The following is a 24,586-nucleotide window of genomic DNA, read 5'->3' on the forward strand; positions in this document are numbered from 1 at the left end:
GGCTCATGAACCTCTGGTTTCCTCCTCCTGAAGTCAATAATCAGCTCCTTGAGCTTGCTGACATTGAGTAGTAAGAGGTTGTTGTTGTGGCACCACTCAGCCAGATTTACAGTCTCCCTCCTATATGCAGATTTGTCACTACCTTTGAATTGGCTTATGACAGTGGTGTCCTCAGCCAACTTGAATATGGTATTGGAGCTGTGCTTAGGCACACAGGCATAAGTGTAAAGTGAGCAGAGTAGGGGGATAAGCACACGGCTTGTGGTACACCTGTGCTGATGGGGAGATCATGAGAATGTTGTTGCCAGTCCGAACTGACTGGGGTCTGCACATGAGGAAATTGATGATCCGATTGCACAGGAGGTACTGAGGCCAAAGTCTTGAAGCTTATTGATTAGTTTTTAAGGGGATGTTGACATTGAATGCTGAGCTGTAATTGATGCAGAGCATCCTGATGTATGAATCTTTGCTGTCCAGATGTTCCAGGTTGAGTGAAGAGCCAATGAGATGGCATCTGCTGTGGACCCATTGGTGTGGAGCAGATCCAAATCATTTCTCAGGTAGGAGTTAACATGTTTCATCACCAACTTCTAAAAATATTTCATCACTGTGAATGCAAATGCAACTGGCCAATAGTCATTGAGGCAGATTACCATGTTCTTCTTAGGCACTTAGGAAGTAGAATCACATACAAATACTATATTCAAGAAGCATTTAGACAGAAACTTAAACAGGCAAGATACAAGGAGGACACAGTCCTAATGTGGGAAAATAGATTTAGTGTAGATGGGCAAAAACATTGACATGGGAGTGGTAGGCTGAATGTATCATTTCTGTGCTATACAACTCCATATTCCTTTCCCTGTAATTCAATTCCATACATATGCCATGTGTTCAGATACTACCACAGACGTGGTCAAATCATAAAACTATATATAATTTGGGGGATAGTGTAGAGCGATTCAAGTCACCAGGCGTAATCGGCTGCAGCAAGATCACTGGAGGTCAAGGTTACTCGATGATTCCAACGATGACTTTAGTGGTGGAAGCTGAAGTAGACAACTGACGGACATACAGAATGAAATTCTCTGTACACTTGGAATCTGTATTCACTGTGGGAGGATATGGATTTAGCTCAGCAGAGACTTTAGAAACATAGAAAACCTACCGCACAATACAGGCCCTTCGGCCCACAAAGTTGTGCCAAACATGTCCCTACCTTAGAAATTACTGGGGTTACCCATAGCCCTCTATTTTTCTAAGCTCCATGTACCTATCCAAAAGTCTCTTAAAAGACCCCATCGTATCTGCCTCCACCACCGTTGCCGGCAGCCCATTCCACGCACACACCACTCTCTGTGTAAAAAACTTACTCCTGACATCTCCTCTGTACCTACTCCCAAGCACCTTAAACCTGTGCCCTCTTGGGGCAGCCATTTCAGCCCTGGGAAAAAGCCTCTGACTATCCACACAATCAATGCCTCTCATCATCTTATACACCTCTATCAGGTCACCTCTCTTCCTCCGTCGCTCCAAGGAGAAAAGGCCAAGTTCACTCAACCTATTTTCATAAGGCATGGTCCCCAATCCAGGCAACATCCTTGTAAATCTCCTCTGCACCCTTTCTATGGTTTCCACATCCTTCCTGTAGTGAGGTGACCAGAACTGAGCACAATACTCCAAGTGGGGTCTGACCAGGGTCCTATGTAGCAGCAACATTACCTCTCGGCTCCTAAATTCAATTCCACAATTGATGAAGGCCAATACACCGTATGCCTTCTTAACTACAGAATCAACCTGCGCAGCTGCTTTGAGCGTCCTATGGACTTGGACCCCAAGATCCCTCTGATGCTCCATGCTGCCAAGAATCTTACCATTAATACTATATTCTGCCATCATATTTGACCTACCAAAATGAACCACTTCACACTTATCTGGATTGAACTCCATCTGCCACTTCTCAGCCCAGTTTTGCATCCTATCAATGTCTCGCTGCAACTTCTGACATCCCTCCACACTATCTACAACACCCCCAACCTTTGTGTCATCAGCAAACTTACTAACCCATCCCTCCACTTCCTCATCCAGGTCATTTATAAAAATCACAAAGAGTAAGGGTCCCAGAACAGATCCCTGAGGTACACCACTGGTCACCGACCTCCATGCAGAACATGACCCGTCTACAACCATTCTTTGCCTTCTGTGGGCAAGCCAGTTCTGGATCCACAAAGCAATGTCCCCTTGGATCCCATGCCTCCTTACTTTCTCAATATGCCTGGCATGGGGTACCTTATCAAATGCCTTGCTGAAATCCATATACACTATATCTACTGCTCTTCCTTCATCAATGTGTTTAGTCACATCCTCAAAAAATTCAATCAGGCTCGTAAGGCACTACCTGCCCTTGACAAAGCTATGCTGACTATTCCTAATCATATTATACCTCTCCAAATGAGGAGAGCTTGCTCCCAAGCTTTGTGTAAAACTTGGGAGCAATCCTTTCAAAGGTGAAAATGGTGGACAGATCTTCACATAATCTTGTGAAAGCATGATAATTAATGTCATGATTTCCATTGAAACACAAGCAGCAGGAAACTAAGTTGATACCCGCAAGCTGTTCTCTGGCAGGATTGCTGAGGCACTGCCCTAGATATTACATGGATGTGGGGTTGATTTCAACATTTAAGAGAAATCTGGATAGGTTAATGGATGAGAGGGGTATGGAGGGCTATGGTTCAGGGGCAAGTTGATGGGACTAGGCAGATTAATGGTTTTGGCATAGACTAGATAAGGCAAAGGCTCTATTTCTTGCTATAGTATTCTATGACTCTAGAAGAGGAAAAGATTCCATGGAGCACCAAATGGCGGTCCACTCCAAGGAAAACAGTTTTTGCCCTTCTAATAATAGTGCTCTTACTGTTGTCTCCCTGTCAATTAGTCCTGAATGGATTTACCGGTATTGAGATGATGTGGTCAGCAGATGGGGATAACAGGTCCACAGTTATCTGAGGTCATCCTTTACAGGAGATCAGTAGCCTTTGCATGGCTATTGGAATATTATGTGTAGGGACACTAGATGCACAATAGCCATGTAATGAGCAATTTGCGAGGATGATTAGTTGACTGTTGACTATTTTGTATTGGTATTGGTTACTATCATATATACAGTAAAGCACTTGTCATGCATTCTGTTTATACAGATCAAATTATTACACAGTGCACTGAGCTAGAAAAAAGTAAAAACAATGCAGAATAAACACTACCAAAGAAGTACAAGATCATAATGAGATATATTTTCAAGCCAAGAGTCCATCGTATCTTACAAGATGTCCATTCACGAGTCTGATAACAGTGGCACAGAAGCTGTCCTTCAGCCTGGTTGTACATGCTTTCAGCCTTTTGGATCTTCTGCCTGATTTGAGAGGGGAGAAATGAGAATGTCCAGGGTGGATGGGATCTTCGATTACGCTGGTTGCTTTATGGAGGCAGCAATAAGTACAGACAGAGTCCTTAGAGGGAAGACTGCTCCTGTGATGTGTTGGCCTGTGTCCACAATTCTCAGCAGTTACTTGTGGTCACATGCAGAGCAGTAGTCAAACCAAGCTGTTATGCATCCAAAGAGAAGGCATCAATAAAAATTGTTAAGAGTTGACGTGGACATGCCAAATTTCTTCAGGTTTTGAGATCTAAGTAAGGTTTCTTGGACAGGACATCAATGTGGTTGGACCAGGAGAGGCTATTGTTGATATTCACACCTAGGAACTTGAAGCTTTCATACCTCTCAATGGAATATCATGATTCATCTGTAAATTTCTGCAAAAGGCTAAGTAGGTACTGCAAAAGCCAGACACAGCGTAGAATAATTGGTGAAATGGGAATAGGAGTTGTAGTTCTAGCATCACATTCAAACTTCATTAGAATGTTAGGTTACCTCTTCCATTTCGAAATCTTTGTTAAGAAGAGATTGAAATGTAATCACTTCTCTTAAAGGACTTTAGTGACTTCCACCTTACACAGCATGATCTCCATTTAGCAGGAGATAGATGTACAGATTTTTACTGCTTCATTCGCTGGCAAAACAATCCTTGCACTACTCTAAAGGTACTGATGTAGCTCAAGCAGATACCAGATTTCACTGAAAATATCCTCATGGAGGTGCAGATGTCTTGCACATTATTCCTTGCTGAGGTTCAGGCAGAACAGATTCATGGACACTCTTGAGTGGATAAGGCTTTCTGATGACTGCTACTTCCTTCTCTCCTTTTCCAGGAACTTATCTTACCATGTGTCAAACCAAATATGTTGTATAATAATCTTGAATGTTTACTAACATATCCATCTCTGAGTGCTGTTGGTTTATACAGAGACCTTGAAATCTTCAGTTCTTCAGCTATTAGTGCACAACTCCCTGTGGATTTTGACAGCTTAAAGAACTAGAAGGCATAAGACACAGGGAGATTGGAAGATTACATCTATTAAACAGAAAGTTAATCATTAAGAATTAAGAGAGGACATTAACTCAATCCTTGAGCTCAAATATGGCACTGCTGATGTCACACCACCTTTATAAGATAAGTAGCTCCATAATCTGATTTGTTGTACAATTCTGTTGGGTATTCATAAGTGAGGAAATCGATGATCCAATTGCACAGGAGGTACTGAGGCCAAGGTCTTGAAGCTTATTGATTAGTTTTAAGGGGATGTTGGTATTGAATGCCAAGCTGTAATTGATACAGAACATCCTGATGTATGAATCTTTGCTGTCCAGGTGTTCGAGTTATGAGATGGCATCTGCTGTCGACCCATTGCTGCGGAGCAGATCCAAGTCATTTCTCAGGTAGGAGTTAATATGTTTCATCACCAACCTCCAAAAATATTTCATCACTGTGAATGCAAATGACTGTACACTCTTGTCATCCATATTGAAGTTGCTTGAGAACTGAATACGTAGAAAAATATGAGCAATAAAATTTAAAGAAACAATAATAGTAAAAAAGAAAGAAAGAAAGAAAGAAAATTGACTGGACAATAGTCATTGAGGCAGATTACCATGTTCTTCTCAGGCACTTAGGAGATGGAATTATATACATATACTATATTCAAGAAACATTTAGACAGAAACTTAAAACAGGCAAGATACAAGAAGGACACAGTCCTAATGTGAGAAAATAGATTTAGTGTAGATGGGCAAAAACATTGACATGGAAGTGGTAGGCTGAATGTATCATTTCTGTGCCATACAACTCCACATTCCTTTCCCTGTCATTCAATTCCATACATATGCCATGTGTTCAGATACTACCACAGACGTGGTCAAATCATAAAACTATATATAATTTGGAGGATAGTGTAGAGCGGTGCAAGTCACCAGGCATAATCGACTGCAGCAAGATCACTGGAGGTCAAGGTTACTTGATGATTCCAACGATGACTTTAGTGGTGGAAGCTGAAATAGACAACTGACGGATATACAGAATGAAATTCTCTGTACACTTGGAATCTGTATTCACTGTGGGAGGACATGGAGGGCCCCAGATTTAGCTCAGCAGAGGCTTTGTGTAAAGCTTGAGAGGAATCCTTTCAAGGGTGGAAATGGTGGTACAATTCTGTTAGGTATTCACAACTTCACCAACGTCTTTATCAACATGTCATCACGAGTGCATGTGACACACACATCATTTAAAAAATTGACGTGTAGCATTTAAAATGTCAAGAATTACCAATTCATATTTTGATGTCAGTGGTTTTATATTTACAGCTAATCTCTATTAGACATTTGCAAACAAGAGCATTTAATGGCACAGTTCTCCTTTTTGGACACAAATGCTTATCATATCCAGCCTCAACTGCATTGGTATCACAGCTGAACTAGAAGCATGATTCTTAACTGTGAAGGGTTTGGCCATATAATGCTTCAATGTTATATAAGACCATAAGACATAGGAGCAGAAATAGGCCATTTGGTCATTGAGTCTGCTCCACCATTCAGTCATGGCTGATCCTTTTCTCCCCCCTCTCAACCCCATTTCCTGGCCTTCTCCCCGTAACCTTTGATGCTACTTCCAGTCAAGAGCCTATCAATCTCTGCCTTAAATACACCTAATGACCTAATGATATATATCATTTTAAAATGTCTTACATGTGTCATATTGTTCAGCAATTTTTTCTAAAATGGCCAAGCCAGGAGTACCGGTGTTATTTCAATTCTATGATTGTTTTAGTTTTTTCCCCCCCATCAGAAAGTAAGCCTTTCTGGTGTGTGTGTCCAATTTAACTAATTTCAATACAAGTTGAGTACCCCTTATCTGAAACGGAACTGTTTTGGATTTTTTTTGATTTTAGAATATATAATGAGATAGCTTGGAATCGCCATCATTCTAGACTCTGAATTTATGTGCTACTGGTAATCACGAACGTTCTGATGCAGCCATTCAGCCTGTTATATTTTCATCACCGACGATTTTGGCAAACTCATCGATGAATTCTTCTGCTTCTTTGTGACCAATATATATTTTATCACCACAAATCTTTAAAAATTTAATGCTATGCAGTTTCTTAAATTTCTGAAACCAACTTGCTGAATATTACAACTTCCTTCAATTTTCAGTTGGTTGTGATAGATCTTTGCTTGTTTCATGATTAGCATATCGTTAAGAGGCATATGTTCACTCAATCGCTGACAAATCGTCTTTTCAATACATGATCAAGATATTCACTTTTCACTTTATGTGGAGTTTTTCTATATTTTATTAACTTCCATTAATTATATATGTGAGGTCACTTCTCAGAACAGTCTGAGATGCACAGCTGGGAACCTTCCCAGCACCTTGTGGAATTTTCCATTTCTGACATCATGTCAGCACTCAAAAAAATTTCGTATTTCAGAGGATTTTGGATTTTGGATTTTGGAATTGTGGTTAAGGCGTACTCAATTTGTACTACATTCTCTTACATTTGCTTACTTGCATTACCTTTTCAAATGATTGTTCAATGGTTCTGGTCTTTTGCATGAATTTTACCAATTAAACAAACTCTACATTGAATATAACTACAGTTACTTCCAATTTAAAAAAAAAACTATTCCGATGGAAACCTATACAGATCCTATCTTTGCCAACATTTTATGACACATCTCATGCCCCTTCCTTATCTAGTTGATGCACCATCAATAAAAGACTGGAAGTAGAGTAAGGCTGAAAGGCTTTTATTAGCAGTAAAATGTGACCTCCATCATGCTGAGTATCTGCCCCTGGACTGAGAGGAGGAGCAATGGTGCAATCGCCTTTATTCAGGGAGCAGTGGGAGGAGCCACAGGAGCAGTCAGCAGAGAGGCATGTCCAGACAGGTAACCCAGTTACAACATATATGTATGGTTTACCACACTAGTATTTTAAGATTAATGGTGTTTGCTATTACTATTCTCACAAACTAGAACATTTTGAATAGCCATTGATTCAACCAATTTCAACCCCTCTAAGAATTCTGAATATTTATTTCCCTCACTTCTACCCATCTGTTCTTATCTGTCCATATCTGGTCAGGTCACTCGTCTGAGTGCTACTGGTACCACGTAACCCAGTACTACCTGTCGCATGGTCGACGACTAAACCAGCTCCCCGACCAGGCTTGCCTGGTGAGGAGGGTGGCTAGACACTTTGCAGGATGAAAAATAAGACCTGTCAAAGGGCAGATGAACCCTCTCGTAGGGTCAACGGCCATCGAGCAAGCACGTGCCGTGAAGCACGGAAAGGGCACCCCTTGCATTGAAGCTTGGTCTGGCCATTGACTGCAACAGAACTTCCCCCGGCCGTCTTGGACCCCACCATGCCGCTGGATCTGGGAGGGGATATCGAGAGGGTGGGTCTGGACCTGTGCAACCCCCTACTCACCTAAAATCCACTCACGCACATGCTGTTCCTTTCTGAGGAGTGGGGTACCACCCCACTAACTGACTGAAAGGAACCATCATCATCCTATGGTATAGATAGATAGAGAGATAGATAGAGAGATAGAGAGAGAGATAGCGAGCGAGAGAGAGAGAGAGAGATAGCGAGAGAGAGAGAGAGATATCTGTCCGTATGATAAAGTCTGCCACACAACTACTTCTGATATACTGGCTTATACCTCAGCTGAGAATTGCCCTCCACAACAGATAGCAAGATCTTCAACCATATCTATTCCATTCTCCACACTCTTCTCATCTGTTTGCCACCCAGCAAAAGTCAGGATATAGTCTCTGCTGTTCTCACCTTCACCCCACTAGTTTACGCATTGACAGTGCTAAACAATTAGAAATCAATAATTTCAGACAATGATACCCTGCTTTCTATTTTTCAAACTCTAGGTCCATCTTGAGGGAGTGTTCATTCTGATGAATGGAAATTATTCTGGAACATTAACTGTTTCTCTTAGATTCCTGACTCACTGAATAATTCCAGCACTTTTTGTTTTTATTTCTCATTTCCATTATCTGAATGGAACTTAGAAAGTTAAAAGAATTGCAGTGTTACATATTACTTCAGAACTCAATTCTTTTTCTTGACTTGGTTCTCTCCCTTCCAAGTCAGGTCAAGCTCATTAAGAAAGGGCTGATGCTTCAGTACAAAACGAAAGCAGATCAGGATTTCTGAAAGAATTGCACCGTAGCTCCATCTGGTGGGTGTAAACTATCATTTGCCATTATTCACTAAAGAGCAGCTGATGATATCTTGCTTAATTTTATAACACCTAGCATCACAACTAGAAAGAGATTCACCAATTGTTTATCTCATTGCTGTTCGTGTCATTGTTTTGTGTACAAGTAGTTTTGTATGCTTTACTTTTGTACTCTACAATCTGTAAAGATTACATATAATTAACATTTGGTTTGTTAGTCAAACGCTGTGCAATCTGTGACAATACAAGCTATTAGTTCTGACCTCAGAAGACCAGACCACAGAGCTCTCAGAAGCAAAATTACCCATTTTGACCATTCCTGAAATTTGTTCTTTTATCCTTTATCAAGTTCCTTTTCTCAACTGAACATAGGTGTTTTTTTTTCAAATACCACAGTAGCAGTCGATCACAATGAAAAAAAATGTACAATGGACGGTGCCATTCATAAAAAGCAGGAATTAGAGATTATTTCTGGAATGGCATTGGGTTTAAATGCAATTGAAGCTGTTAAAGTGACAACATTGAATCAAAGACATGAATCAAACCAAACAAAACCATGTCAGAAAATAAAATGAAATAATAGACTATGTACCATTGAATATTGAAAACCATTTGAGACACATTTGGTTTCATTCCAAAATAGCACATTTGAATTGACTTGTTAAAAAGGTGCCAATTTTTGTTTGTTGTGGGGAACGACATAGTTTTTAAATCACAAACAAATACATGTTAATTCACAGCTCACATTATCTAAGCAAAGTGGGACAATGGTACCCTCTACTTCAATTTAAACTAAACTCTGTTAATGCATTTCCAATTTATTAGTATAAATAAATAAAAGTATGAAGGATAAAACTATCAGCATTCTAAATTTAACCAATTTTAAAGAGAAAGGAATAGAAGAAACCAGAAATGACTTACTGACTAAATGATTTTTATGAAAAGTATGAACACAGCTGAATGTTGTTTTCAAGGGTGTGGAACGAGCAGCCAGCACAAGTGGAATATGCGAGCTTGATTTCAACGTTTAAACAAAGTTTGGATAGCTACATGGATGGTAGGGGTATGGAGGGCTATGGTCCTGGTGCAGGTCGATTGGCAGTTTAAAGAGCTTTGGCATGGACTAGATGGGCCATAGGTTCAGTTTCTGTGCTGTACTTTTTTATGACTCCATGACTCTAACTAAACAGAGGTCCAATGTAAGGTAAGCCTGTTACTATTGTTCCTTTGTAAAGTATATTTTAAATGGCTATGTTGCTAGGTGTTTACTTTTGTTCACTGATTGCTACTTTACAAAATGACTGATAAACAGAGAGAAAATTTATCAAGAGTTCCCAGGTCACATTCAGGCGTCTTTTCTCATTAGTGCACCCACCACCCTACCAAACAGTTGAGAATCACCTCTTGTCATGTACCTCTACTCCACTTCCCTTTATTTCCCCATAAATGTCTAATATCTGAAGACACTGTGATCATCGTGATACCAGAGTCAGCATACTTTTAATAAAGTTACAACAGAAGTTTAAATATGTGTAAAATGGCATAGAAAAAGTATGCTTTTTGTATCTTTACACCTGGAATTTTCCCAAAGAATGCAAGTTATCTCTGGAGCTATTAGGATTATAGCATTCAATTTATATAATTATACAAAGAAATCACTGTGGATGTCAGAGTACAGATAAAAAAGATATTAACCGTTGTTGAAAAACTGCTTTAAAAACTAAAATGATTTTTATACAGAATTAATTAGCTTAACATTTTGAAGGAGTTCCTTTTAGCCCAACATTTGCTGAGAAATTGTACCTCCTCACAAATGCAACAATTAGACTTTGCAACGGTAAATCAAGAATCATTTCAATGACCGGCCCTACCTGATACATCATTTGAACACTGTGGTCAGAAATTCCAACTGCCTGAAATCTTGCCCGCACTGTGGACTGTATTTGGGATGGTAGATTGGGTGTACATGATGGTGGTGGAAATAGTGGAGAAGAAATGGAGAGACCTAATGTTTGAAGGGGAGTTGGCATAGGACAATTAAAGATCAAAAGAAAGAGGTTTAAATGGTAGGAGGCTGTGAAATGAGAAATGTAATAAGGGGTAATGAATAGAGGTAATTTTGAGGTTGTGAGAGAGCAGTCATTATTAGACCATAAGACATAGGAGCAGAATTATGCCATTCAATCATGGCTAATCCTGGATCCTACTCAATTCCATACCTGCCTTCTCACCATATCCTTTGAGTAACAGAGAAGGTAGGGGGCTTCTTGTAGGATGAATATCAGTAATTCCTTGATTTGGCAGGCATCTCAGCCTGACACTTTGCTGGAAAGTCTGGGAGATCACATCATTCCAGAATTGACCTATGATAATTTACAGGGTCTACCTGTTCCAAATTTCCATGAAAATGCTTCAAGCCAGACTCAGCCCAAAACATCAATGTTCATTCCAGTCAATAGATATTATGTGACTTGCTGAGTTCCTTCAGCATTTTGTGTGTATTGCATAAGGTTTCCAGCATCTGCAGAATCTCTTGTGTCCGATGGTGAATGATGTCAGTGTGCCACAAGATCATTAAACATAGGAGGAGAATTAGGCCATTCAGTCCATTGAATCTGCTCCACCATTCCATCATGGCTGATCCTGGATCCCACTCAACTCCACACACCCGTCTTCACATCATATCCTTTGATGTCCTGACCAATCAGGAAACTATCAACTTCTGCCTTAAATATACCCATGGACTTAGCCTCCACCACAGCCTGTAGCAAAGCATTCCACATATTCACTACTCTCTGGCTAAAAAAAAAATTCCTCCTTATCTCTGTTCTAAAAGGTCGCCACTCAATTTTCAGACTGTGTCCTGGATAATCCCACTATAGGAAACATCCTCTCCACATCTATTCTATCTAATCCTTTCAACACTCTGAGGGTTTTGATGAGATCCCCATGCATTCTTCTAAATTCCCATGAGTACAGGCCCAAAGCTGTCAAATGCTCATGTTAACCCTTCCATTCCTGGAATCGTCCTTGTGAACTTCCTCTGCATTCTCTCCAACAACACATCTTTTCTGAAATATGGGGCCCAAAACTGTTGACAATACTCAAAATGCAGCCTGACTAGTGTCTTATAAAGCTTTATATTCTATTCCCCTTGAAATAAATGCCAACATTGCACTTGCCTTCTTTACCACAAACTCAACTTGTAAATTAACCTTCTGGGAGTTTTGCACAATGACCCCCAAGTCCCTCTGCACGTTTGGTGTTTGAACCTTGTCCCCATTCAGATAATAGTCTGCACTATGTTCCATTTACCAAAATGCATTATCATACATTTCCCAACATTGTATTTCATCTGCTACTTTTTGCCCATTCCTCCAATTTGTCTAAGACCTGCTGCAATTGAATTACTTCCTCAGCACTACCTACCCATCCACTTATCTTCATAACATCTGCAAACTTTGTCACAAAGCCATCCATTCCATTATCCAAATCATTGACAAACAATGTGAAAAGTAGCAGTTCCAATACTGACCCCTGAAGAACACCACCAGTCACTGGCAGCCAACCAGGAAAGGCCCCCTTTATTCCCACTCGCTGCTCCTGTCAGTCGGCCATTCCTCTAGCTGTGCCAGTATCTTTCCTGTAACGCCATAGGATTTTATCTTGTTAAGCAGCCTCATGTGTGGCACCTTATCAAATGCCTTCTGAAAATCCAAGTAAATGACATCCACTGCCCCTCCTTTGTCCACTCTGCTGGTTACTTCCTCGAAGAACTCTCTTTCTTTTGCCTTCTTCCCTTCTTAGAAAGTGGCGTGACATTTGCAATCTTCCAGTCCTCCAGGACCATGCCAGAATCAAGTCATTCTTGAAAGATCATAACCAATGCATCCATTATTTCTCCAGCAACCTCTCTCAGGACTCTGGGATGTAGTCCATCTGGTCCAGGTGACTTATCCACCTTAAGAACTTACAATTTGCCTTGCACTTTTTCCTTTGTAATGGCACTCACTCCTACTCCCTGAGACTCACGGACCTCTGGCACACTGCTAGTGTCTTCCACAGAGAAGACAGATGTAAAGTCAAATTCAACTACCGTTTCTTTATTCCTAGTACCTATTCCCAGAAACTTCAGCCATCTCTGCTCTGCTGTCATCCCCGCCAGTATCCTCCTCCAATCCACCTGGGCAAGTTCTCCTCTTATGCCTCTGTAATTCCCTCTTTTCCATTGCTATACTGATACGTGTGACTTATGCTTCTCCCTCTCAAATTACAGTAAGAATTCTATCATATTAAGATCACTGCCTCCTAAGGGTTCCTTTACATTAAGCTCCCTAATAAAATCTGGGTTATTACTCAACACCCAATCCAAGATAGCCTTTCCCTGAGTAGGCTCAAGCACAAGCTGCTCTAAAGAGCTATCTTGTAGGCATTCAACAAGTTCCCTCTCTTGCGATCTGACACCAACTTGATTTTCCCAATCCCCTTGCATTTTGAAGTCCCCATTACAAGTGTGTCATTACCCTTATTACATGCCTTTTCCAACTTCATTTGCAATCTCAACCCACATCTTGACTATTACTTGGAGGCCTAGATATGATTCCCATAATGTGTATTTTTATACCCTTGCAGTTTCTTAACTCCACCCACAAAGATTCAACATTCTCTGACCCTATGTCACCTCTTTCTAAAGACGTAATTCCATCTCTTACCAATAGAGCCACACCAGCGCCTGTGCCTTCCTGCCTGTCCTTTCAATACAAAGTATATCCATTGGCTGTTAAGCTCCCAACTACAGCTTTCTTTCAACCACAACTCAGTGATGCACACAACGTCATACTGACCAATCTCTAATTGTGCCACGAGTTCGTCCACCCTGTTCTGAATGCTATGCACATTTAAATACATCACCTTCAGTCCTGCATTCTTCGCCCTTTTGAATTTTGCCTGTGATACAATTTAACTAATATGCTATATCTGCATTTGTACCCAATCACTGGCTTGTCCTTCCTTATGTTCATGTTACATCCACCATCTACTTGTAAACCTGACGTTCTCCCTTCCCTCTCCTGACAGTCACTCTTTTGTCTGTCTCCTGTAACCTTGGGGTGACTACCTCCCTGTAGCTCTTGTCAATCACTGCTTCCCTTCCCTAACATGCTGAAGGTCATCGAGTTGCAGCTCCACTTCCCTAACACGGTCTCTAAAGAGCAGCACCTCAATGCACCTGGTGCAGATATGGCCATCGGAGAGGCTAGAAGTCTCCTGGAAATCCCACATCTGACACCCAGATCAGAACACTGGTTCTGTAGACATACCTACTATCTTAAGAGTTAAATAAGAAAAAAAGGAATGAATTAACCTACTTACCTTGCCCCCTCCTGTTGCACCAAAGTCTTACTATTCTGACTCAAACTACTCCAACGACAATCACTCCCATGATGTCCACTCTGCTAGGCAGTACCTCTCCTTTTTGGAGATGTTTTTTTTAAAAAAAAAGTTCTTTGCTGGACCTGACATGGAAACTGTCACTGACATAGAAACTGTCAGAGACGCACGAGTGACTCGAGTCTACAAATACCTTGTCAAATTTGATGTGAAATAGCCTAGAAATAGTTGATAACACAAGAGATTCTGCAGATGGTGGAAATCCAGAGCAGCACACACAAAATGCTGGAGGAGCTCAACAGATCTGGCAGCATCTGTGGAAGTGAATAAATGGTTGAACTTTTGAGCCAAGATCGTTCATCAGGACTTGAAAGGAAGGTGGAGAAAACAAGAATAAGGTAGGAGGAAGGGGAAAGAGTACAAGCTTGAAGATGATAGGTGAACCCAGGTGGGTTGAGGGAGGGGTGGGATTAAGTGAGAAGCTGGGAGGTGATTTGTGGAAAAGGTAAAGGGCTTGACAAGAAAAATCTAATAGGGAAAAAGTTGTTATTGTGTTTCACTTTAAAAAAATCAGTTTTTAAAATACCTAATCCTGTTAAAAAAGTGTCAAATAATTGAATTTCAAGGTAAACAGTTCCTTTGTAATTGCTGACTGAAGCACCTTCAATAACTCCGAAAGACTGAAGTAGGGTAAATACTGAAAGGCTTTTATTAGCTGTACAATACGACTTCCATGGTGAGTGTCTGCCCCTGGACTGAGGGGGAGGGGCAAGGCGAAATCACCTTTATTCAGTGTTCTGTGGGGGGAGCCACAGGAGCAGTCAGCAGAGGGGCGTGTCCAGACAGTTAACCCAGTTACAACATATATATGGTTTTACCACACTGACAAACCTGCTATGATTATTTTTCTGGTTTGATTTTCATTTGAATTTTTTCACCTACCTTTTCTGTACAAAGTATTTTCTACACTGTTTTGCGGGGCAGCAGTGTTCATTTCAAAATAGCACATTCAAAAGAAACAATTCAAAATAAATTCCCAGTATTTGCTTCCAGACTTTGCATATTATTTGGGATAAGTGACTTTACCTAAGTCACACAAGGCTACCCAAGTTTCAAGCAAAAATATGACAATTTTACAAACAACTTTATTTTCCCAATCTTTTCTAAGCTTAAATATCAAATAATACAAAAATAATCAACTGAGGTAGCAAATTGAATAAGTTGTTTATAAATAACCAAAACTCCAACATTGATGAATACTTTGAAAATCAAGGCAAAATACATAGACTTCAACTTCATGACCTAAAACACTGCAGTAACATTACCCCATTAACAAAGACACAATAATCCACCCACATGAGGAAATTCTAATGGTGCAAGGATGTTGCTGGCAATGTTTCTTAATTTTAGAAAACACATTAAATAATGACCAGTCACAATGCAAGAAGATTTACATGTTGTAACTAGCTCAAACGTCTGCCCTAAAAGGATACTACATACCAAAAAAAATTATCTTTCTTCTATTTTCTCATCTTTCCTCAAGTACTTTCTTTGCTTTAAATCCTTAGTGTGTTTTAGTGATTATAACTTTCAAGGATAATAATATGACTAAAATAAATCAGTTTATTTTTGTCACATGTACCAAAACACAGTAGAAAAAAAACTTTCATTCATACAGTTTATTTCATCATATAGTGCATAGAGGCAGTACAAGGGGAAATAATAACAACAGGATGCAAAATGAAGTGCTACAGTTACAGAGAAAGTGCCATGCAGGCAGGCAATAAGTTGCAAGGCCAATACAAGGTAGTTTGTGAGACTAAGAGTCCACCTTAGTGAGTTATAGGGAAAGGCTAGGCAGGCTAGGATTTCATTCCTTTGGGCCTAAGAGAATAAGCGAGTATCATATAGAGGGGTATAAAATCATTAAGAGTATAGTTAGGGTGAATGCATACACTCTTCCCCCCCCCCCACCCCGCCCCAGGGAAAGGGAATCAAAAACTAGAGGGCATAGGTTTAAGGTGAGAGGGAAAAGATTTAAAAGGGAGCTGAGGGAAAACTTCATGCAGACGGTATTGAGTACATGGAATGAGCTGTCAGAGGAAGTGGTCAAGGTCAGGTACAAAAACAACATTCAAAAGATACAAGGACAGGGAAGGTTTAGAGTGACATGGGCCAAATTTGGTTAAATGAGACTAGCTTAAATTGGCATCTTGGCTGGCATGGATGAGTTGAGCCAAAGGGCCTGTTTCTATGGTGTATTACTCTATGACTATCTTTGATTTAGAAGAGTGTGGGTGGTGTGTCTATTGCCTTCACCTTGGCAAACATGTTGAACAATTTAGATATGTGGTTTCTCTGTAAACCTCTGCACTTCCATTCTCCTTTAAGATGCTCCTTAAAATCGACCCCAGAGAGTATTTCATCACAGCTTCTAATTTTAATGTAACTACATCAGTTACTGATCATGCATCTGTGAAACATGTTGAGGTACTTTTATGTATAATTAAGTGCTATATACACAGTATTTGTAATTCCTCAGATAATAATGCAGTCATTGACCACAAGCAGCAAGACCTGAACTGAATCCACTTACTATGCAATTCAACAACATAACAATCTCTCAAAAAGTTCAAAACTCTTGAATTCACAGACTCACAATCTCATTTTGTATATCAACATTGACTTGTAATTCAACAAAATCATTCAAGTGAATGCTATGACTACCAGAAAATACTTGTGCTACTTGGCTTAACTCTTGACTTGCCAAAATATTTCAAACACTCATAAGACACATGTCAGCTACGTTTTGGAGAGCACCCCATTGTCTTAATGAGTAGTACTCACAACAACATTTGACTGAACAGTGAATATTTTCCACCTCCATGCCTATATTTGCATTGTTCCTACCTCTGCTCTCTCAGAGTCGGGAGAGGGTTAACCCATAAGGGAAACGAAGAGACAAGTTGAATAGAGGGAATGGGGAAGGAACATTTGAAGATGAGAAATGACAGAGGAGAGTGGAGAACAAGACTACTAGATGAAAGGAAGAAATGCTATTATGAAATGATAGGTTGTGGAAAAATTAAGGAAAGAAGTGGGTGATTGGTGTGGAGGAGAGGAAGAGAGGTGAAGGTTCAAAATGAACAGATATGAGCGAAGTGCTTGCCTCAGAGAGCGGAAGTAGAAACGTTATGGTTTAAAATGGTAGCTGGCCAAAAAGAATTAGTCTGCAAATCAGTGAATTTGAATGAATCAAGGACAGAGGAAACAAAAAAAAACAACTGTCTTTGTTTTTGCCATGAGCAGACATCCCACCTCTCCCGGAAGTTCCGGGAGTCTCCCACATATGAATAGTGGCTCCCTGATGCCCGCAAATTATACACAATATCACGGAAATCAATTTTTTTCAGAGCGAGCGAGCGAGAGCTAGACAGCGCGTGAGAGAAAGCAAGCCAGAGAGAAAGCAAGCGAGAGCGCGAGAAAGCAAGCCAGAGAGTAAGCAAGCGAGAGCGCGAGAAAGCAAGCCAGAGAGTAAGCAAGCGAGAGCGCGAGAAAGCAAGCCAGAGAGTAAGCAAGCGAGAGCGCGAAAGAGAAAGCAAGCGAGACAGCGAGAGAGAGTGAGCGAGAGCGCACCGTGGCAGAGTGTTCCAGAAAAAAAATATAAAACGTACGTCACCCCAGACTACACTAAAGTGTACCCCTGCCTAATAGGGGTCAAAAATAATGACAGTGTTGCTCACTGCACTGTCTGCAACAGTGACTTTTCTATTGCCCACGGTGGGTTAAGATTGTAACCCTTTTGCCGCCTGCTATCGGGGACTCGGGAGTCGGTCGACTTGGGGACTTTTGAGACTTTTTTACCGAGCCCATGGTTTGTTCTTCTCAAATTATGGTATTGCTTTGCACTGCTGTAACTATACGTTATAATTATGTGGTTCTGTCAGTGTTAGTTTTTGGTTTGTCCTGTTTTCTGTGATATCACTCTGGAAAAACATTGTATCATTTCTTAATGCATGTATACATTTCTAAATGACAATAAAAGAGGACAGAGTGTTCTCATAATCTAATTACCTATTGTCAGTTGCTGGGAAGAGGGAAATAAATGGACGCTGGCCTGGAGCAGAACCAATAAACAGATGTTAAATGTCAGACATATGACCTACAGCCAGTGACATTGGAATGTAACATTTGAATTGGTAAGGAATGAATAGAAACACAGACACTTCATATGTGCTGGTGGCGGCAGCTCTGTAGGAGACCAACTATTGTGGATGTGAGCTGCACCACAGATATGTAGAAATTCAAAATGGTACTACGAGGACTATGTGGTCAGCAGCAGAAACTCTCCTTAATTAGTTTTATATTTTTTATTCTTTGACTCTTCATGGACAGCCAGGAAAACTTAGTAGGTGTGCACACAGGTATTTGGTTGTGTAAGTTCATGCGTTCTTCTGTTGAGACAATAACATATTTATAGGTTTTCACAGATTCTCTCTTTGCCTCCCTGATCATCATTACAAGGGGTGATCTTGAAACAATGGCAGGAGTTATTTTCTTGGAGTACCACTTTCAGATCAGTCCTAAAGCTGTTTTCTGTGTACTGCCTCCAACCACAATGAAGAGGCTCAGCCTGCTGCTTATTTTACCTGCCTTGTCCAGTTTATCCAGTTCCTGATATGTTCCATAATCCAGCCCTATCTGCAAATGTGTTGTCTTTCTCTATACCTTGTCAATTTACACCTCCTTTAAGTAAGAGTTATATAACAAGATAGTGTCTATACAAATGTTCAATTTCATACGTTATTTAATCTTAGAAAGTGTAAAAACTCAACAATCCAACCACAACTGATTGACCTCACTTCCTGACAAATGCAACAGCTTCAGAACATTTGTTTTAAAATTCACTCCCAGAATTATATCCACAGTAGCCAAAGCAATTACGTAACTTACCTTCAATCATGACAACTTGATCTTTTCTCTTTTCTGGGATTAGGGCAGGGGCCTGAAGGTACAACTCTGCAACATCTCTGGCTGTACCCAGTTTGTTTGTAATCTGGGAGATTAAAAGTCAACAATTCAGATTTACAAGTTTAAATGTAGAATAAGACTGTTTCTCTGACGCACGAGAAATTACATTCTTCTACCTTCATCTTTCAATTTTCCTTTAAGTATATCCAAGTGAAGTAGTGTAAGAATTCTAAACATACATGAAATTGTTTTATCTTTATTACGCTGAATTATTTTGATTTTACTTTAGTGATACAGCATGGATTAGGCCCTTCCAGCCATGCCATCCCCGCAACCCCCGACAAACCTAACCTAAATACAAGACAATTTACATGACCGATCAACCTGCCCAGTATGTCTGGACTGTGGGAGGAAACCAAGCACCCGAAACCCATGCATTCCATGGGGAGAACATATGGAGATTCCTTACAGGATGGCGCTGAAATTGAACTCCGAACTCCAGAACACCTCAAGCTGTAATAATGACGCACTAACCACTATGCTACCGTGGCACCCTAAGTGGAGCAGAAGTTGTGTAAATGACCCAGAGTACAACAGACTGAATGGCACCTGGTGGCAGCAGACTGCTTTCAGGGAATTCAATTCTGATCTTTCAGATTTCTGCTTTTCTATGTCCTCATTTCCACTTCTGGTACTTGTAGAAACAGGCCCATTACTACTCACACACAACAGAACATGAATACCTTAATGCGTTGGAAATAAGGAAAATGTTTTAAGGTTTGCAATAATTCAGCTCACCACATTATAGGAAGGATGTGATACCATAGAGAGGATGCAGAAGAGATTCATCAGGATATTGCATGGACAGGAAAGCTTTACGTAAGGAGAGAAGAAATAGACTGGGTTTATTCACACTGGAACATATAAGGGGTGACCTTAGAGGTTTATAAAATTATGAGGGATTGAAAGAGTAGTTATTCAGAGATATTTTTCCAGTGTTTGGAGTCTAAAACAGAAGCCATAGGTTTAAGGTGAGAAATTTGAAGGAGTCCTGAGGGGAAACTTTTTACAGAGGATGGTAATATGAAACAAGTTACCAGAAGAACTAGTAGAGGCAGGTACAATTACAATGTTTAAAATATGTGGATAGATACTTGGATGTTAATGGAGTACAGAACAATGGGCCTAATGTGGGAGAATAGGATTAGCTTCAATAAACATCACAAGTGGTATGTATGAGTTGAAGCAAGCAAAGCATCTATTTCTATGCTGTACAACTTGATGACTCCATTTTAGTTACTCTGAGACATCGGTTGGAATTAGTCAGGAATGTTATCAATGAATTAGTGGAATCTCTTCAATCTTCTTTTTGTCCAGAAATGTTGCGGCTATTAAGTTCATGCTTCTGTACTTGATATTCCAGATATTTGATTTGTGATCTGACCACATGGTAAGAACAATTTTTATTAATCATTAGTAATCCAGCAAAGTTAACTGCATGACTTGTTAATATTTCAGAATCAGAAACTGCTGCAAACTTTTAAGGTCCTATGTGACCCTCTCAATGAGGGGTTAGCAGCAGAAAGGGTGAGTAGTTTCAAGTTCTCGAGTGTCATCGTCTCTGAAGATCTATCCTTGGCCCCAACATATTGATGCAATTATAAAGAAGGTATATCAGCAACTATATTTCATTAGGTGTTTGAGGAGATTTGGTATGTCACCAAAGACTTAACAAATTTCTACAGATGTATTGTGAAGAGCATTCCCAGTGGTCCCATCACCATCTGGTATGGAGGAGCCACTGCACTATGTCAGAAAAAGTTGCTGAGGCTTGGAAACTCAGCCAGCTCCATCATGGGCACGAGCCACCCCAGCATTCAAGACACCTTCAAAAGGTGATGCCTCATAAAAGCAGCATCCACCATTAAGGACCCACATCACCCAGGTCATGCTCTCTCCGTACTACTACCATCAGAGAAGAGGTACAGGATCCTGAAGACACACACGATGTTCTAGAAACTGTTTCTTCCCCTCTGCTATTAGACTTCTGAATGAACAATGAACCAAGCCATGAACACTACCTATCTTGCTCTCTTTAAAATTTTCTTCAAAATATATATTTCTTATTATAATTTATAGCATTTTTGATGTACTGCATTGTACTGTTGATGCAAAACAACAAATTTCACGATATATGTCAGCGATACTAAATCTGTTTCTGATTCTGAATATAAGACATTAAAGAAGATTACTGAAGCACTAGTGTTCAATATCAGTTTGTAATTGCAAGCGATAAAGATAAGTGAAGAACTCCTAATTCCCTGCCCTGACTGCCTCGTTTTCACCACAGACGTTCAGTACCTACACTTCTGTCCCAAGCCAAGGAGGCCTTAAAGCTCTCCGCTTCTTTCTCAACAAAAGACCCAACTAGTTCCTCTTCACCATCACCTTCCTCTGTCTGGCAGAACTGGTCCTCACCCTCAGCTATTCGTTGGCTACATACAAGAGTTCATGTTCCAAGCCTTCCCAGTTAATGCTCCCCAACTCTTCCTACGTTACAGTGAGAACTGCTCCGGTGCTGCTTCAGGCACCCATGCTGAGCTTGTCAATTTCATCAACTTTCACCCTGCTCTTAAAATCATTTGGTATACCTCTAACACCTCTCTCCCCTTCCTTGATCTGTCTCCATCTCTAGAGACAAACTGCCAACATATTTTATAAACCTACCTATTTCCATGGCTGTATTGACTATACCTCTTCCCACCCTGGCTCCTGTAAAAATGCTATACCTTTTTCTCAGTTCCTTCATCTCTGTTGCATCTATTCCCAGAATGAGGCTTTCCATCCCAGAATAGAGATGTACTCCTTCTTCAAAGTGTTACGAACCCACAGGTTTCGTTTACTGTGGACTGTCGCTTTAATTGCCTGAGTGAGGCGGGACTACGACGTCAGTCACAGGCTGCTGCGAACTTAAACTCATATACAGAGAGCGAACTTCAGTCGAGAGAGAGACAGAGAGACACAGAGAGAGAGAGAGACAGACACACACACACACACACACACAGAGACAGAAACAGAGACAGACTGACTTCCAGTCGTAGGAGAGAATGAGAGAGGAGACCAGCTGCCGGGACTTTGGCTGGTCACTGCGATGGTTTGGTAATCTTTTAAGCCCAGAAGATTGGGTTAAAATCAGCACACGGTGCACAACGAATGTGTGACTGTCACTTCGTAAAATCCATAGGAGTGGATTTTGGGGATATCTTGTGGGAGCACTTGTGTAGCCCTTGCCTGAGTATGTCATGTGGTAACCACTGGAAGACGATAGGTCACTTTTGGTGATAATTCATATGTGGATTTGGAACGTCACGAAGGACAAGACCTATGGCGACTGTTAACTCGTTTTACCAGCGTGGAACCTGTGGAATACTTCGTATTTACCTTCTCTCTCTATTACAACATGGATTACAACGCAAACAACAGGAATTCTGCAGACGCTGGAAATTCAAGCAACACACATCAAAGTTGCTGGTGAACGCAGCAGGCCAGGCAGCATCTCTAGGAAGAGGTGCAGTCGACGTTTCAGGCCCAGACCCTTCGTCAGGACTAACTGAAGGAAGAGTGAGTAAGGGATTTGAAAGTTGGAGGGGGAGGGGGAGATCCAAAATGATAGGAGAAGACAGGAGGGGGAGGGATGGAGCCAAGAGCTGGACAGGTGATGGGCAAAAGGGATATGAAAGGATCATGGGAGAGGAGGTCCGGGAAGAAAGACAAGGGGGGGGGACCCAGAGGATGGGCAAGGGGTATATTCAGAGGGACAGAGGGAGAAAAAGGAGAGTGAGAGAAAGAATGTGTGTATAAAAATAAGTAACAGATGGGGTACGAGGGGGAGGTGGGGCATCAGTGGAAGCCAGAGAAGTCGATGTTCATGCCATCAGGTTGGAGGCTACCCAGATGGAATATAAGGTGTTGTTCCTCCAACCTGAGTGTGGCTTCATCTTTACAGTAGAGGAGGCCGTGGATAGACATGTCAGAATGGGAATGGGATCCTGCTTTCTCTGGCGGACAGAGCGTAGATGTTCAGCAAAGTGGCCACACATTTTAATTCCACATCCCATTCCCATTCTGATATGTCTATCCACTGCCTCCTCTACTGTAAAGATGAAGCCACACTCAGGTTGGAGGAACAACACCTTATATTCCGTCTGGGTAGCCTCCAACCTGATGGCATGAACATCGACTTCTCTGGCTTCCGCTGATGCCCCACCTCCCCCTCGTACCCCATCTGTTACTTATTTTTATAAACACATTCTTTCTCTCACTCTCCTTTTTCTCCCTCTGTCCCTCTGAATATACCCCTTCCCCATCCTCTGGGTCCCCCCCCCCCTTGTCTTTTTTCCTGGACCTCCTGTCCCATGGTCCTCTCGTATCCCTTTTGCCAATCACCTGTCTAGCTCTTGGCTCCATCCCTCCTCCTCCTGTCTTCTCCTATCATTTTGGATCTCCCCCTCCCCCTCCAACTTTCAAATCCCTTACTCACTCTTCCTTCAGTTAGTCCTGACGAAGGGTCTCGGTCTGAAACGTCGACTGCACCTCTTCCTAGAGATGCTGCCTGGCCTGCTGCGTTCACCAGCAACTTTTATGGATTACAACCATCTCTCTCCCATCATTTATTTCGTGGATTACTGAACTTTCCTACTTTACCATCTCAAGACTCTAATCCTTGTTCCCTCAAGCTCGATAGTTTGGGAGTTATATTTACACACATATATACACATAACACTGTTAACTTTTGTTTATCTTGGTTGAGTTACTATATTATAAGTAGATACTAATAAAGATAGTGGTTTTAACATTACAACCTGACTCACTGTGAAATCTCTTGCTGCTGGTTTCTAAAACGTTACAAGTCATAACAAAAGAAAAAGGGAGTTCTCTTCCTCCACCATTGATGCTGTGTTCATCCACACCTCCTTCATCTCCTGGACATCTGCACACATCCCATCTTCTCGCTGCCTTAACATGGATAGAGTTCTTGTCCTCACCTACCACCTCATGAGCCATCACATCCTATACATCACTCTCAACTTCTGCCACCTTCAACAGGATCCTACTACCAAAAACACCTTTACATCCTTATGACACTCTGCTTTTTGCTGAGATCGCTTTCTCTATGATTCCCTGGTTCATTCATCCGTTCCCACTATTCTCACCCTGCAAGCGACAGAAATGCTACACCCACCCATTCACCTCCTCCTTTACTTCCATTCAAGTCTGCAAACAGTTCTTCCAAGTGAGGCAACACTTCACCTGTAAATCTCTTAAGGCATCAATTGTATCCGGTGCTCCTGATGTGGCTTCCTCTCCATTGGTGAGGCCTCGCGTAAACTGGGGGACCACTTTGTTGAGCACCTCTACTTCATCCACCAAAAGCAGTATTTCTCGGTGGCCAACCATTTCAATTCCTATCCCCATTTCTGGTCTGACACATTGGTCCACAGCATCCTCTTTTGCCATGATGAGGCCACTCTCAGGGTGGAGGAGCAACACCTCATATTCTGTCTAGGGTAGC

General features: G+C 41.1%; 1 protein-coding gene across 1 annotated transcript in view; it reads right to left on the reverse strand.

Moving 5' to 3' along the window:
• Nucleotides 1-24,586, reverse strand: part of obscnb (obscurin, cytoskeletal calmodulin and titin-interacting RhoGEF b) — a 598,125-nt gene that overhangs the window by 107,000 nt on the left and 466,539 nt on the right. The window contains exon 111 of the mRNA XM_072254438.1: nt 18,997-19,099. Within this exon, the coding sequence (XP_072110539.1) occupies nt 18,997-19,099 (103 nt within the window). The remainder of the gene's footprint in view (nt 1-18,996; nt 19,100-24,586) is intronic.

Source organism: Mobula birostris, chromosome 3 (genome assembly GCF_030028105.1).
Source record: "Mobula birostris isolate sMobBir1 chromosome 3, sMobBir1.hap1, whole genome shotgun sequence".
NCBI lineage: Eukaryota > Metazoa > Chordata > Chondrichthyes > Myliobatiformes > Myliobatidae > Mobula > Mobula birostris.